The sequence below is a fragment of the Staurois parvus genome, unplaced genomic scaffold (assembly GCF_062004578.1).
Source record: "Staurois parvus isolate SC_StPar_1 unplaced genomic scaffold, SC_StPar_1.0 ptg000667l, whole genome shotgun sequence".
Classification (NCBI taxonomy): Eukaryota; Metazoa; Chordata; class Amphibia; order Anura; family Ranidae; genus Staurois; species Staurois parvus.
Window position 1 is genome coordinate 552,393 of NW_028318463.1, and position 13,632 is coordinate 566,024.

A 13,632-nucleotide genomic window follows, 5' to 3' on the forward strand; every position below is an offset into this window, starting at 1 on the left:
TTGTGATTAGTCACTGTGCTTTATGTTCAATTTATAACAATGAAAATACATCCTGCATATCAGATATTTACATTATGATTCATAGTAGTAGCAAAATTACAGTTATGAAGTAGCAACAAAAATTATTTATGGTTGGGGGTCACCACAACACGAGGAACTGTATTAAAGGGTCGCGGCGTTAGGAAGGTTGAGAACCACTGCTATAACCGATCCACTTGTGGTGAGATAGCTTAACTTACAGTCTCAGCAGCTTGGTAGGCGGTGACTCGATCCAAATGACATTTTGTAGATCATAGAAAGCTTTCATCCAAAACTTGTGCCGATCATAACACATGAACATCAGATAAATCAAAAAACCATAGTGTGCCTAGCTCCAGCAGAATACAGGACAGGTGGTGAATGGAGGCTAAAGCGTGAAGAAGGGCGGAACTCACAACACAGAGCATCCCCTATCTATGGAGTGAGGAAGGGACAAAATGAATGAAGGCAAATAAACAGACAATGCATGTGTAACATGATACGTATTGTGTTTGTGGGCGCTAAAATGAACTTTATTTTTCACTGACATTTTGCATTTTCCTAAACCGTTTTAAATATAATATAATAAATATTGTGTGACATAAAAATGTTAAACTACTACCATTTTATTCTCCAGGGAGTCTGCCTTCAGAAAATATATAATGCTTGGGGGGTTTTATGTAATCTTCAGGCCAAAAATGATTTTTTTTAAACGTGCGCAGAAAAATGCAAAAATGGGTCTGGCAGCAAAGGGGTTAAAGATTGCGGTGCGTGATTTTAATTAATGGATTTTTCTTTTAATTTTTTATTATTATTTTTTTTATTTTTTTTTTAGGTCGTTGGCAAAGGTGGGATTATGGCTTACGGAACTGAAATAATGAAAGTGAAAAGCCACTCCTGTAAGTACAATCGCTGGTTCCAATACGGCCAAAACTTGCGTCAACCATGTAGGGCTTTCATGGCCTCACTGTTGTGTCCAGTGGTAGAACCTTGCGCACCATTGGCCATGGGCTCCTTTTTAGTTTATGGGCCCCTCCACTAAAAATGAACCCTCCTGCTTTCCCATTCTTGGCTCAGTGATAGGGTCACTTTAGCCCAACCCCTTAACCCACTTGTATTCGCTTTCACTTGGCTCCCTTACCTGTTCATTCCTCCATCGAAGCCTCCACCAAGCAGGACATCTGAGTATTGGAAAGCCAGTGACCTCCTCCCATGATGCATTGCTTATACCCAGTAACCAATCACTCACAACGCCGTCACATAAAGGGGGTGGAGTCATTGCTCCCTGTAAGCTTTGACAGCAGCCGACACCTGGGGGACTTTTTCTGAAAAATTCACTGGTTGAATGCCACAAGAATTTGCCCAACCATACTGAACTTTTTTTTTTTTTATCCGATTTTTTTTTTTTTATCCACTCAGGAAAATACTGCATTATGGCCAGCAGATGGAGCTGATGGATAGAAAATGATCATATTAGGCAAAGTATGGCCAAAATTTGTTGTGGTTGGATGAATGCTTGTAACATTCATCCAGAATTTTTTTTTTCATAAATGGACCCCCCTGTTGTTTTGAAGATCTAAAGCAGGAGTGTCAAACTCCATTTCATCGCGGGCCGTATCGGCATTATGGTTGCCCTCAAAGGGCCGGTTGTATCTGTAAGACTAGACTGTCCAGAGCACCCCCCCCCCCCCCCATTACATCAGATGTCATGAATCCCACACCCTCCCTTTGGGGGCAGAGCTGGAAAGCAGAAAGTACAGGGTCTGGAGGAGGACCAGAGGAGGAGTGGAGTCAGTTACCAGAGTCTGCTGAATGCTGAGACCAGGGGAGGCAGAGATGAGGGGTGCTGCAGCTGCACTGAGAGGTGCAGGATTTGGCAGAGGAGTTCTATTCTTCTCTCTGCTGCCAAGGTGGAGACAAGGGGGTACCTGCAGGAGAGGTGCAAGGGCCACATGAAATGGCGTGGAGGGCCAGATTCGACCCGGTTGCCTTGTGTTTGACATCTGTGGTCTAAAGACTTGCAAAGCTAAAATTGATAAATGTGAAGAATAGTGAAGTGCAGATTATTTTTTAGCATTCCCACTGGCTCCCCTGGAGTGTAAAGCCCCAAGCAGCTGCCTGGTTTTCCTTTTATATTCTTGCTGGTGGACCAATAAGAGGGGATTTTCTAAAGGCAAACAGACTGTGAACTTTGCAACAGCAGTTGCTCCAGAGCTTAGTAAATGAGGGGAAGCTCTGCTGACTTCCATCATCCAATCATGCACAATTAATTTTTTGTTATATTCCTCGCTTGTGATTGGGTATTTTTTGCAATGTGAAGCCTTCCCTCATTTACTAAGCTCTGGAGCAACTGCACTAGCAAAGTGCGCAGTTCTCGTTTTAAAGAGATTTTAACCACCTCTTGCTCGCCATATAAGGTAATGACGGGCGCAAGGCGGTTCTCTCGTTCTGGGAGGACGTCATATGACGACCTCCCACTCTAACCGCGTGTGTGCGACTCCGTGAGCGCGCAGCGTGGCAATCGGCGGTGCGCTGTGTCCCTCGGACATAGCGGATCACCGCTCAATGGAAAGAGCCAAAGTCATCGGCTCAGTCATGTGATCAGCTGTGTCCAATCACAACTGATCGCATGTAAATAGGGAAATGCCAGGTATCGGCATTTCTCTCCTCATGAGCTGTCACGCTGACAGAGGAGAGGAGAGCCGGTAATCGTCATTCCTCGGAGGGGACATCTACACTGATCATCAGAGCATTGGTGATCAGTGTGCCCTGATGATCAGTGTAGCCCCAGCAGTGCCACCTGTCAGTGTCCATCAGTGCCAAATCAGTGCCACATATCAGTGCCTACCAGTGAACATCAATGCCACATATCAGTTCCCATCTGAGCTGCCTTTCAGTGTTATCTATCAGTGCCAGTCATTGCCGACTATCAGTGCCAAACAGTGCTGCCTATCAGTGCTGCCTAACAGTGCCACCTAACAGTGCCAGTCAGTGCCACCTAACAGTGCCAGTCAGTGCTGCCTATCAGTGCCATATATGAGTGCTGCCTTTCAGTGCCCATCAGTGATGCCTGTCAATGTCCATCAGTGACACCTACCAGTGCCTCCTCATCAGTGCCCATCAGTGTCACCTATCAGTGCCCATCAGTGTCACCTATCAGTGCCCATCACTGCAGCCTCATTAGCGCACATCAGTGAAGGAGAAAAATCACTTATTTACAAAATTGTATAACAAAAACTAAGAAAAAAACTTCATTTTTTCAAAGTTTTCAGTGGTTTTTGGTTTGTTTAGCAAAAAATAAAAATCCCAGAGGTGATTAAATACCACCAAAAGAAAGCTCTATCTGTCACAAAAAAATGATAAACATTTCCTATGGGTACAGTGTTGTATGACCGCACAATTGTCATTCTAAGTGTGACAGCGCTGAAAGCTGGAAATTGGTCTGGGTAGGAAGGGGGTATAAGTGCCCGGTAGGCGAGGGGTTAAACCCAAAACAGAAAACTATCATATATTGCAGCTTACCAACCATTAGATGTGGTGGCTGCATTAGTTTTCTTTTTTTTAGGCTTTGTTTCCTGTTTTCACCTGGTGATCTGGCCAGTAACACACCTCCTGAATGAGTCCTCATGCACATGGGGCGTTTTTACAGCGGCTGTTTTTGGCGTTTTAACTTTTTTTCTACAGCCAGTAAACCCCCCAGTATGTTATCCTATGTGTCCATACACACATACACTGGAATCAACGTTTTTTGGCTGGAAAAAAAACCCAGGACTAGAGGGTTTCTAGGAGGAGTTTTTTTTAGCTGTAAAAACTCTCTAACGCTGAAAAATGCCACAAATCAGCATATCTGGACTTTTTTTGACCAAAAAATACCTCTAAAAAATGCAAACGTGGCAAAACGCTAATGCAAAAATGCTAAAAAAAGCTGAAAGACTCACATTTTTAATGTGACTATAAACACAACTGTACTGGGAACCGAGGTTTCCGTGCGGGCTGCACTTTCAGAAGAAGTGCAGGGACTTCTTCCCTGCGTGTCACGGGGCACGGGAGTCCATTCAAATGAATGGGCTCTCGTGTCCGTGCAAAACGTGGCCTGCATGGCCGCATATATGTGAACTGGGGGTTAAATTGAAAATGAATGCAGCCATCACACCAAAGAATTGGTGTGGGAGGAAACTCACACAGGCACAGGGACTACAGGCAGGTGGTGCCATGGTTGGGATTCAAACCTACAGCCCCTAGTATTGCCAGGCAGAAGGGCTAATCATTTAGCCACTGTGCTACCATTTGGAGGAGGGTTTTTTTTTCTGTTGAAAAACATCAGACTTACTGGCTGGATTGCCAGGTGAAGATAATAGAAATAAAATCTAAAAAAGAAAATGAATGCAGCCATCACACCTAAGAATTGGTCAGTTGCAATATAATAAATGTTTGCTTTTGGGTTTATTGCTGCTGTAGGCATCCCAGTAGATACAGTATTAGGAGCAACTGCAGTATGCTAAATTGCCACTAGATGTCAGTGTTGCCCAGATTGAAAGGCCGAATGTGATTTTTTTAAATGAAATTTGTGTACGAAATTGATATTTTCCCCACACTAATAGAGCTCTCTTTGGGTAGTATGTGACCACTAATGTGTTTTTTTTTTTTCTTGAAATATAAACAAAAAACTAGAATTTTGAAACAAAAACAATATTTTTTTTCTTTCTGTTATAAAACTTATCCAATAACAATATTATAAAAACAAAATAAACTATGTAAAAGCAATTAAAATTTGTTCATACGATTTGGCCAAAATGTATTCTGCTACATGTCAAAAAACAAAAAATCAAATACGTGTCTATTGATTGGTTTGCATGAAATGTATAACGTCTACAAACTATGGGATATACTGGAATTTTTAAATACTTATTACATTTTTTTATACTACTAATGCCGGTGATTGGGGACATATCATGGGACTGTGATAGTGCGGCGGGCAATCTGACAATCTGCACTACTGATACCATCTTCTGCACTACTGACACTGTCCTCCTGACACCCATCCTCTGCCCTACTGACACTCATCCTCTGCCCTACTGACACTGTCCTACTGACACCCATCCTCTGCCCTACTGACACTGTCCTCCTGACACCCATCCTCTGCCCTACTGACACTGTCCTACTGACACCCATCCTCTGCCCTACTGGCACTATCCACTGTCCTCCTCACACCCATCCTCTGCCCTACTGACACTGTCCTACTGACACCATCCTCTGCCCTACTGACACTATCCACTGTCCTCCTGACATCATACATTGCCCTACTGACACCATCCTTTGCCCTACTGACAATGTCCACTGTCCTCCTGACACCATCTTCTGCCCTACTGAAGTTGTCCACTGTCCTGAAACCATCCTCTGCCCTACTGACACCGTCCACTGTCCTCCTGACACCATCCACTGTCCTCCTGACACCGTCCACTGCCCTACTGACACCGTCCACTGCCCTGCTGACACCATCCTCTAATCTAATGACACCATCCTCTTCCCTACTGACACTGTGCACTGTCCTCCTGACACCATCCTTTGCCCTACTGACACTGTCCACTGTCCTCCTGACACCATCCTTTGCCCTACTGACACTGTCCACCTGACACCATCCTCTGCCCTACGGACACCGTGCTCTGCCCTCCTGACACCATCCACTGTCCTCCTGACACCATCCACTGCCTTACTGACACCATTCACTGCCCTACTGACACCAACCTCTGCACTACTGACACCAACGTCTGCACTACTGACACTGTCCACTTTTAATGTAGGCTTTGTTCATATTTTTACAGTGACATTGGTTGTAATAAAGCATAGTAAAGCAAGTACAAGAATTATTTTGTTTTTTTTACCCATGTCCCTTTAACCCCTCCCATTGTTAATGCAATTTGGCCACACCCACTGTTTGCTAGGTGCACCGCATTGCTACTTTCCTGGGGGCGCCCAAAAGTGTCCTAGGTCTTCTACATTCTTACTGTGTATACTACAAAAACAAATTGCTGTGCGCCGCTAAAGTGTTGGGGTGTGGCTTGAAGAAAAGGTGGCAACCCAACTTCCAGGATGGATCAGAGCAATGATCTTTCCTAGCGGTGACCAGTCAGGATTGCTCTGATTCTGATTGGTCAGGGAGGGCACAGTTGATGAGGTATGGCACTTGCATTAAGCCCTGCAGCACAAGCAACACTTCTCATTAAATCATTAAATGTGAGCACCATCCCAAAAATACCTAAACGTAGGTTATAACTTCAGCTTCCACATATTGGGTTTCCCATGACTTTCTGTGACAGTGATTGGAGGAGGCATAATTAGTGGGAACTAACTGGCTCTCAGATTTAAAGTGGTTGTAAACCCTCACATATACCAGCGAACTGACTGTAGAGATGAAACGAATCGCACTACATAAGTTGTACATGTTTATCTATAGCATATTTTCTCTACATCTGTTCAAAGTCCAGAATTTATACAGCTTGTCTGAGCTTTTAGAAAGCAGGGGGTGGGGAGCTGAAGTTACACACTGCAGAGCTCAGTGAGGAGAGCTCACAAGGCTGATTACAGGGAAGGGACACCCCCCCCCCTTCACACAGCTCACAGGAGCAGGGCTGAGGCTGTCAGTCACAGGCTGTGTGCTGAGGTCCCTACCCTGTCACCATTTTTTTTCTTGCTGTCAGGAAGACTTGTCAGAAGTGACTCATGCTGACAGCAGAGGCACAAAGCAGCAGACATAAATGACACTTAGTGCTCTGGATTGAGACAAATACACACTATAGAAGGATTTGCTTTGTTTATATTTCATATCTGAGGTTTAGGGCTCATGTACACTGCAGCTGATAAACTCACGTTTAGGAGTTGTTCAGCATATTTTTCAGCAGCCCCTGAACCCTCCCTAATGTTTTCCTATGTGTCCATGTACACATCTTTGTTTGCACTCGTTTACAGGCACTTGAGTTTACAGTCGTTTTTTTGAACGCAACAAACCTGCATTCAGACGTCAATTTTATCAGCCTTTCAAACGCAAAATGCTTGTAAACACAGAAAATTGCGTTTATAGGAATTTTAAATTTTTTTCTTAACTCTCCCAGTTCCCAATGCTGTCCAGAGCCTTTTTTCATCATGAAAAATGCATGCAAAGCGTTTTCAAGGTGCTCAGATGGACAAAACACTGAACACAGGATGTTCCTACCAAGCTTGTCACACATTGTAATGACCAATTCACACCTCAGACCTCTCCCACCCTTGGAAACAAAAGATATGTTAATGACCATTCACACCTCAGACCTCTCCCACCCATGGAAACAAAAGATATGTTAATGACCATTCACACCTCAGACCTCTCCCACCCTTGGAAACAAAAGATATGTTAATGACCATTCACACATCAGACCTCTCCCACCCTTGGAAACAAAAGATATGTTAATGACCATTCACACATCAGACCTCTCCCACCCTTGGAAACAAAAGATATGTTAATGACCATTCACACCTCAGACCTCTCCCACCCTTGGAAACAAAAGATATGTTAATGACCATTCACATCTTAAATTCCTCATGAAGACCCCCTGCCAGGTGACCTTAATGACTCCCTCCACCAGACACCTTTCCCACCCTTGGAAACAAAAGATATGTTAATGAGCAACTCACACCTAATGTCAACACATACTGCTGTCTCTGCTTCTACTCTCTGTATTTCTCTGAAACAGTCTGAAATAGTTAATAAATTACCACTTTTCAGTGCATTCTGGGCATTTGGGAGGTTCTCCTGTGCTTAAAACGCTTCTAAACGCAAAAGCGCATAAACGCGGTATGCAAACGCAGCTAAACAGACATTTTAACCTACATTTTCCAGCAGTCAGTTTCCATCGCTCAGAAGTGTCCCGTGTACATGGAGCCTAAACCTGATTCTTAGGCTTCAGGCACACAGCACATCACAAATGCTGCTTTTACAGATGTTTGATAGGGTTTTTTTCTGCTTCTAAATGCCCCTCTATGTTTGCCTATCTGTCCATGCACACATCGGCGTTTACAGGTGTTTGGAGGCAGAAAAAGAAATGCATGAGCGGCATGTTCAGAAGAGGAGCGTTTGGGCGAAAAAAGCGGCCAATGCGGATTAATGCACATTAACACGAGTGCGTTTAGGCCCATTCACACGCTTGTGTGTTAATGCATTTTAATAGTTGGAATAAATGAATATTCTGGCCAATCTGATGCATTAACGCCAAACGTGCAAACGCGCATAAATGCGTACGCAAAACACGGCTTTAGACACATTTTTTCAGATTCATTTTCCTCCTCTGGAGCAAAGGTGTCTAGGGGAGGAAAAAAAATATCCTTTGTGCATGAGGTCTTATGTAACTCGTAAATTAACCCCTTGGCACCCGCGCCTCCCGGCCCTTAAAGGGTTTCAGAAGCCGGGAGGCGGGGAGGGGTTTTATGGTCATGTGACCGCCGTCACGACAGTCACATGATCGGGAAAGGTCCCAATCAAAAGAGCAGACCGGGACCTTTCCGTGAGTACTGGACATGTGTGCTGGGAGCGTGCAGGGCGCACTCTCTGCACATATATTTTTCTTAATTGCACACAAATGTGCGGCCGCTCGGCGTCTAAGCCCAGACGCCGGGAGGCCGCACATTTGTGTGCGGCCGGTGTGAAGAGGTTAAAAGAGTTTCCTATAATTCCCCTCTATAAATGAAAAAAAAAATGTTATACATGCAATGTTAAAGCGGTATTATACCCAAAACCAAAAATGTTACATATCGTAGCTTACCAATCAGAAGATGTGGTGGCTGCATTAGTTTTCTTTTTTAGGCTTTTTTACCCCTATGCTTTCACCTGGTGATCTGGCCAGTAACACACCTCCTGTATTAGAGTGCCCCCTTCCTCCCACTCTGGATGAAGGAGCACAGGAGGCACAGCAGCATTACCAGTCTGGGGGGAGGGGAGAGTTAGATGTACTAGCAGATTTACCCCCAGTTCACATCTGTGCGGGTGGTGCCGCTCCGGATCCGAATGAAAATCCGTACAGCCGCACCACCCACACAGAGAATTGCGGACCCGCGGGCGGGTACCATTAGTTCTAATGGCACGCCACCCGCACTGGGAAACGCAACCGTACTGGGAACCGAGGTTCCCATGTGCGCTGCTCTTTCCAAAGTAGTGCAGAGACTTCTTCCCTGCGTGTCACAGGCACGGGAGTCCATTCAAATGAATGGGCTCTCGTACCCGTGCAAAACGTGGCCCGCACTGCCACATAGATGTGAATCACGGGTTAAATAGAAAATGAATGCAGCCATCACACTAAAAAATTGGTGTGGGAGGAAACTCACACAGGCACAGGGAGAACATGCAGACCGAGGTTCCTGTGCGGGCTGCGATTTCCAAAGTAGTGCAGGGGCTTCTTTCCCTGTGTGTCACGGGCACAGGAGTCCATTCAAATGAATGGGCTCTCGTACCCGTGCAAAACGCGGCCCGCGCGGCCGCATATATGTGAACCGGGGGTTAAACACATTAACAAATTGAAGTCAAACTCCAGCCTACACTTTATAATCGGTTACAGCAAACAGTTTTTTATTTTCCTTTTGGGAAAAAAGTATTACATGAATGAATAAGCACCCCTGATAGTAGTAAATGGTTTGTCTCATTCCTCTAAACTGATACATCTAGAATGGAGCTTGTTCTTTTGAGAAATAACTGGCTGGATCACCAGGTGAAAATAGGAGAAAGAAAACTGAATGCAGCCACCAAATCTAAGAATTGGTAACCTGCAATATAATAAATGTTTGCTTTAGGGTTTAATACTGCTTTAATCCAATTATTTGACTGCTGTAGTTTTAGTAACCTCACTTTTTTGGTACTTGTCTGTTAATTCACCAGATTTATTTATATATATACAGTGGGGATCGAAAGTTTGGGCACCCCAGCTAAAAATTTGTATTAATGTGCATAAAGAAGCCAAGGAAAGATGGAAAAATCTCCAAAAGGCATCAAATTACAGATTAGACATTCTTATAATATGTCAACAAAAGTTAGATTTTATTTCCATCATTTACACTTTCAAAATAACAGAAAACAAAAAAATGGCGTCTGCAAAAGTTTGGGCCCCCTGCAGAGTTAATATCTTGTACTGCCCCCTTTGGCAAGTATCACAGCTTGTAAACGCTTTTTGTAGCCAGCCAAGAGTCTTTCAATTCTTGTTTGAGGTATCTTTGCCCATTCTTCCTTACAAAAGTCTTCCAGTTCTTTGAGATTTCTGGGCTGTCTGTCACGCACTGCTCTTTTAAGGTCTATCCATATATTTTCAATGATGTTGAGGTCAGGAGATTGTGAAGGCCATGGCAAAACCTTCAGTTTACACCTCTTGATGTAATCCCCCGTGGATTTCGAGGTGTGTTTAGGATCATTATCCATTTGTAGAAGCCATCCTCTCTTTAACTTCAGCTTTTTCACAGATGGCATCAAGTTACCATCCAAAATTTGCTGAAATTTTATTGAATCCATTTTTCCTTCTACTCGTGAGATGTTCCCTGTGCCACTGGCTGCAACACAACCCCAAAGCATGATTGATCCAACCCCATGCTTAACAGTTGGACAGAGGTTCTTTTCATTAAATTCTGTGCCCCTTCTTCTCCAAACGTACCTTTGCTCATTCCGGCCAAAAAGTTCCATTTTAACCTCATCGGTCCACAGAACTTGTTTTCAAAATGCATCAGGCTTGTCTATATGTTCATTTGCAAAGTTCAAACGATTATTTTTGTGGTGAGGACGTAGAAGAGGTTTTCTTCTGATGCCTCTTCCATGAAGACCATTTTTGTACAAGTATCTCTTTATAGTGGAATAGTGTACCACAACTCCAGTGTCTGCCAGATCTTTCTAGAGGGATCGTGGGTTTTGAATTGTTTTTCTCACAATCCTGCGAGCTGTTCTGTCTGATATTTTTCTTGGTCTTCCAGATCTTGCTGTAACTTCCACTGTTCCTGATGACTGCCATTTCTTAATTACATTCCGAACAGAGGATATTGACATCTGAAAACGCTTTGCTACCTTCTTATAGCCTTCTCCAGCTTTGTGAGCGTCAACTATTTTCAGTTTCAGTTTTCTGGACAACTGCTTAGAAGAACCCATGGTGCTGATTGTTGGGGCAATGTCAGATGAGTCTGGGCATTTAAAACCTTTGAGATTGACATCACCTGGTCTTCCCAGACGATGATTGAGAACAATCCATGACACTGGCAGGTCTCAGCTTGGCAAAGGGGGCAGTGCATGCTATAAATTCTGCAGGGTGCCCAAACTTTTGCAGACGCCATTTTTTTGTTTTCTGTTACTTTGAAAGTGTAAATGATGGAAATAAAATCTAACTTTTGTTGACATATTATAAGAATGTCTAATCTGTAATTTGATGCCTTTTGGAGATTTTTCCATCTTTCCTTGGCTTCTTTATGCACATTAATACAAATTTTTAGCTGGGGTGCCCAAACTTTCGATCCCCACTGTATATATATATATATATATATATATATATATATATATATATATAAATAAATATTTTTTTATGTTTTATTTAAATATATCATATATATATATATATATATATATATATATATATACATACAGTGGGGCAAAAAAGTATTTAGTCAGCCACCAATTGTGCAAGTTCTCCCACTTACAAAGATGAGAGAGGCCTGTAATTGGCATCATAGGTAGACCTCAACTATGAGAGACAAAATGAGAAAACAAATCCAGACAATCACATTGGCTGATTTGGAAAGAATTTATTTGCAAATTATGGTGGAAAATAAGTATTTGGTCACCTACAAACAAGCAAGATTTCTGGCTCTCACAGACCTGTACATTCTTCTTTAAGAGGCTCCTCTGTCCTGCACTCATTACCTGTATCAATGGCACCTGCTTGAACTTGTTATCAGTATAAAAGACACCTGTCCACAACCTCAAACAGTCACACTCCAAACTCCACTATGGTGAAGACCAAAGAGCTGTCGAAGGACACCAGAAACAAAATTGTAGACCTGCACCAGGCTGGGAAGACTGAATCTGCAATAGGCAAGCAGCTTGGTGTGAACAAATCAACCGTGGGAGCAATAATTAGAAAATGGAAGACATACAAGACCACTGATAATCTCCCTCGATCTGGGGCTCCACGCAAGATCTCACCCCGTGGGGTCAAAATGATCACAAGAACGGTGAGCAAAAATCCCAGGACCACACAGGGGGGACCTAGTGAATGACCTGCAGAGAGCTGGGACCAACGTAACAAAGGCTACCATCAGTAACACGCTACGCCGCCAGGGACTCAGATCCTGCAGTGCCAGACGTGTCCCCCTGCTTAAGCCAGTACATGTCTGGGCCCGTCTGAAGTTTGCTAGATTGCATTTGGATGATCCAGAAGAGGATTGGGAGAATGTCATATGGTCAGATGAAACCAAAATAAAACTGTTTGGTAGAAACACAACTCGTCGTGTTTGGAGGAGAGAGAATGCTGAGTTGCATCCAAAGAACACCATACCTACTGTGAAGCATGGGGGTGGCAACATCATGCTTTGGGGCTGTTTCTCCACAAAGGGACCAGGACGACTGATCCATGTACAGGACAGAATGAATGGGGCCATGTATCGTGAGATTTTGAGTGCAAACCTCCTTCCATCAGCAAGGGCATTGAAGATGAAATGTGGCTGGGTCTTCCAACATGACAATGATCCCAAACATACCGCCCAGGCAACGAAGGAGTGGCTTCGTAAGAAGCATTTCAAGGTCCTGGAGTGGCCTAGCCAGTCTCCAGATCTCAACCCCATAGAAAACCTTTGGAGGGAGTTGAAAGTCCGTGTTGCCCAGCGACAGCCCCAAAACATCACTGCTCTAGAGGAGATCTGCATGGAGGATGGGCCAACATACCAGCAACAGTGTGTGCCAACCTTGTGAAGACTTACAGGAAACGTCTGACCTCTGTCATTGCCAACAAAGGATATATAACAAAGTATTGAGATGAACTTTTCATATTCACCAAATACTTATTTTCCACCATAATTTGCAAATAAATTCTTTCCGAATCAGCCAATGTGATTGTCTGGATTTGTTTTCTCATTTTGTCTCTCATAGTTGAGGTCTACCTATGATGCCAATTACAGGCCTCTCTCATCTTTGTAAGTGGGAGAACTTGCACAATTGGTGGCTGACTAAATACTTTTTTGCCCCACTGTATATATATATATATATATATATATATATATATATATATATATATATATATATATAAATATAAATAAATCCGGTGAATTAACAGACAAGTACCAATTTTTTTCTTGAGTAGAAATCAAAGTCATTCTTCGGATCTTTTCGTTTTCTTATAGATTTGAACGGCACTTTGAAAGTCCCGATTACATTCACGCACAAGTTTGGGCTGGCTCCCAAAATGATCGGCTTCCTTTTACTGAAGAATCAAATGGTGGTTGCAGATAGAATCTTTTTCGAACTGGAAATGTGTTTTCCCAACTCGGTAAGGCATGATTCTTATGTGTATTGATCTAAAGGAACAACCCCATCGACCAATGGGATTTCCATTTACTCTAGAGCATTCC

General features: G+C 43.3%; 1 protein-coding gene across 1 annotated transcript in view; it reads left to right on the forward strand.

The window, feature by feature from the left end:
* Positions 1–13,632, forward strand: part of LOC149447902 (alpha-2-macroglobulin-like protein 1) — a 104,110-nt gene that overhangs the window by 7,220 nt on the left and 83,258 nt on the right. The window contains exon 3 of the mRNA XM_089651891.1: positions 13,405–13,550. Coding sequence (XP_089508017.1) covers positions 13,405–13,550 — 146 coding nt within the window. The remainder of the gene's footprint in view (positions 1–13,404; positions 13,551–13,632) is intronic.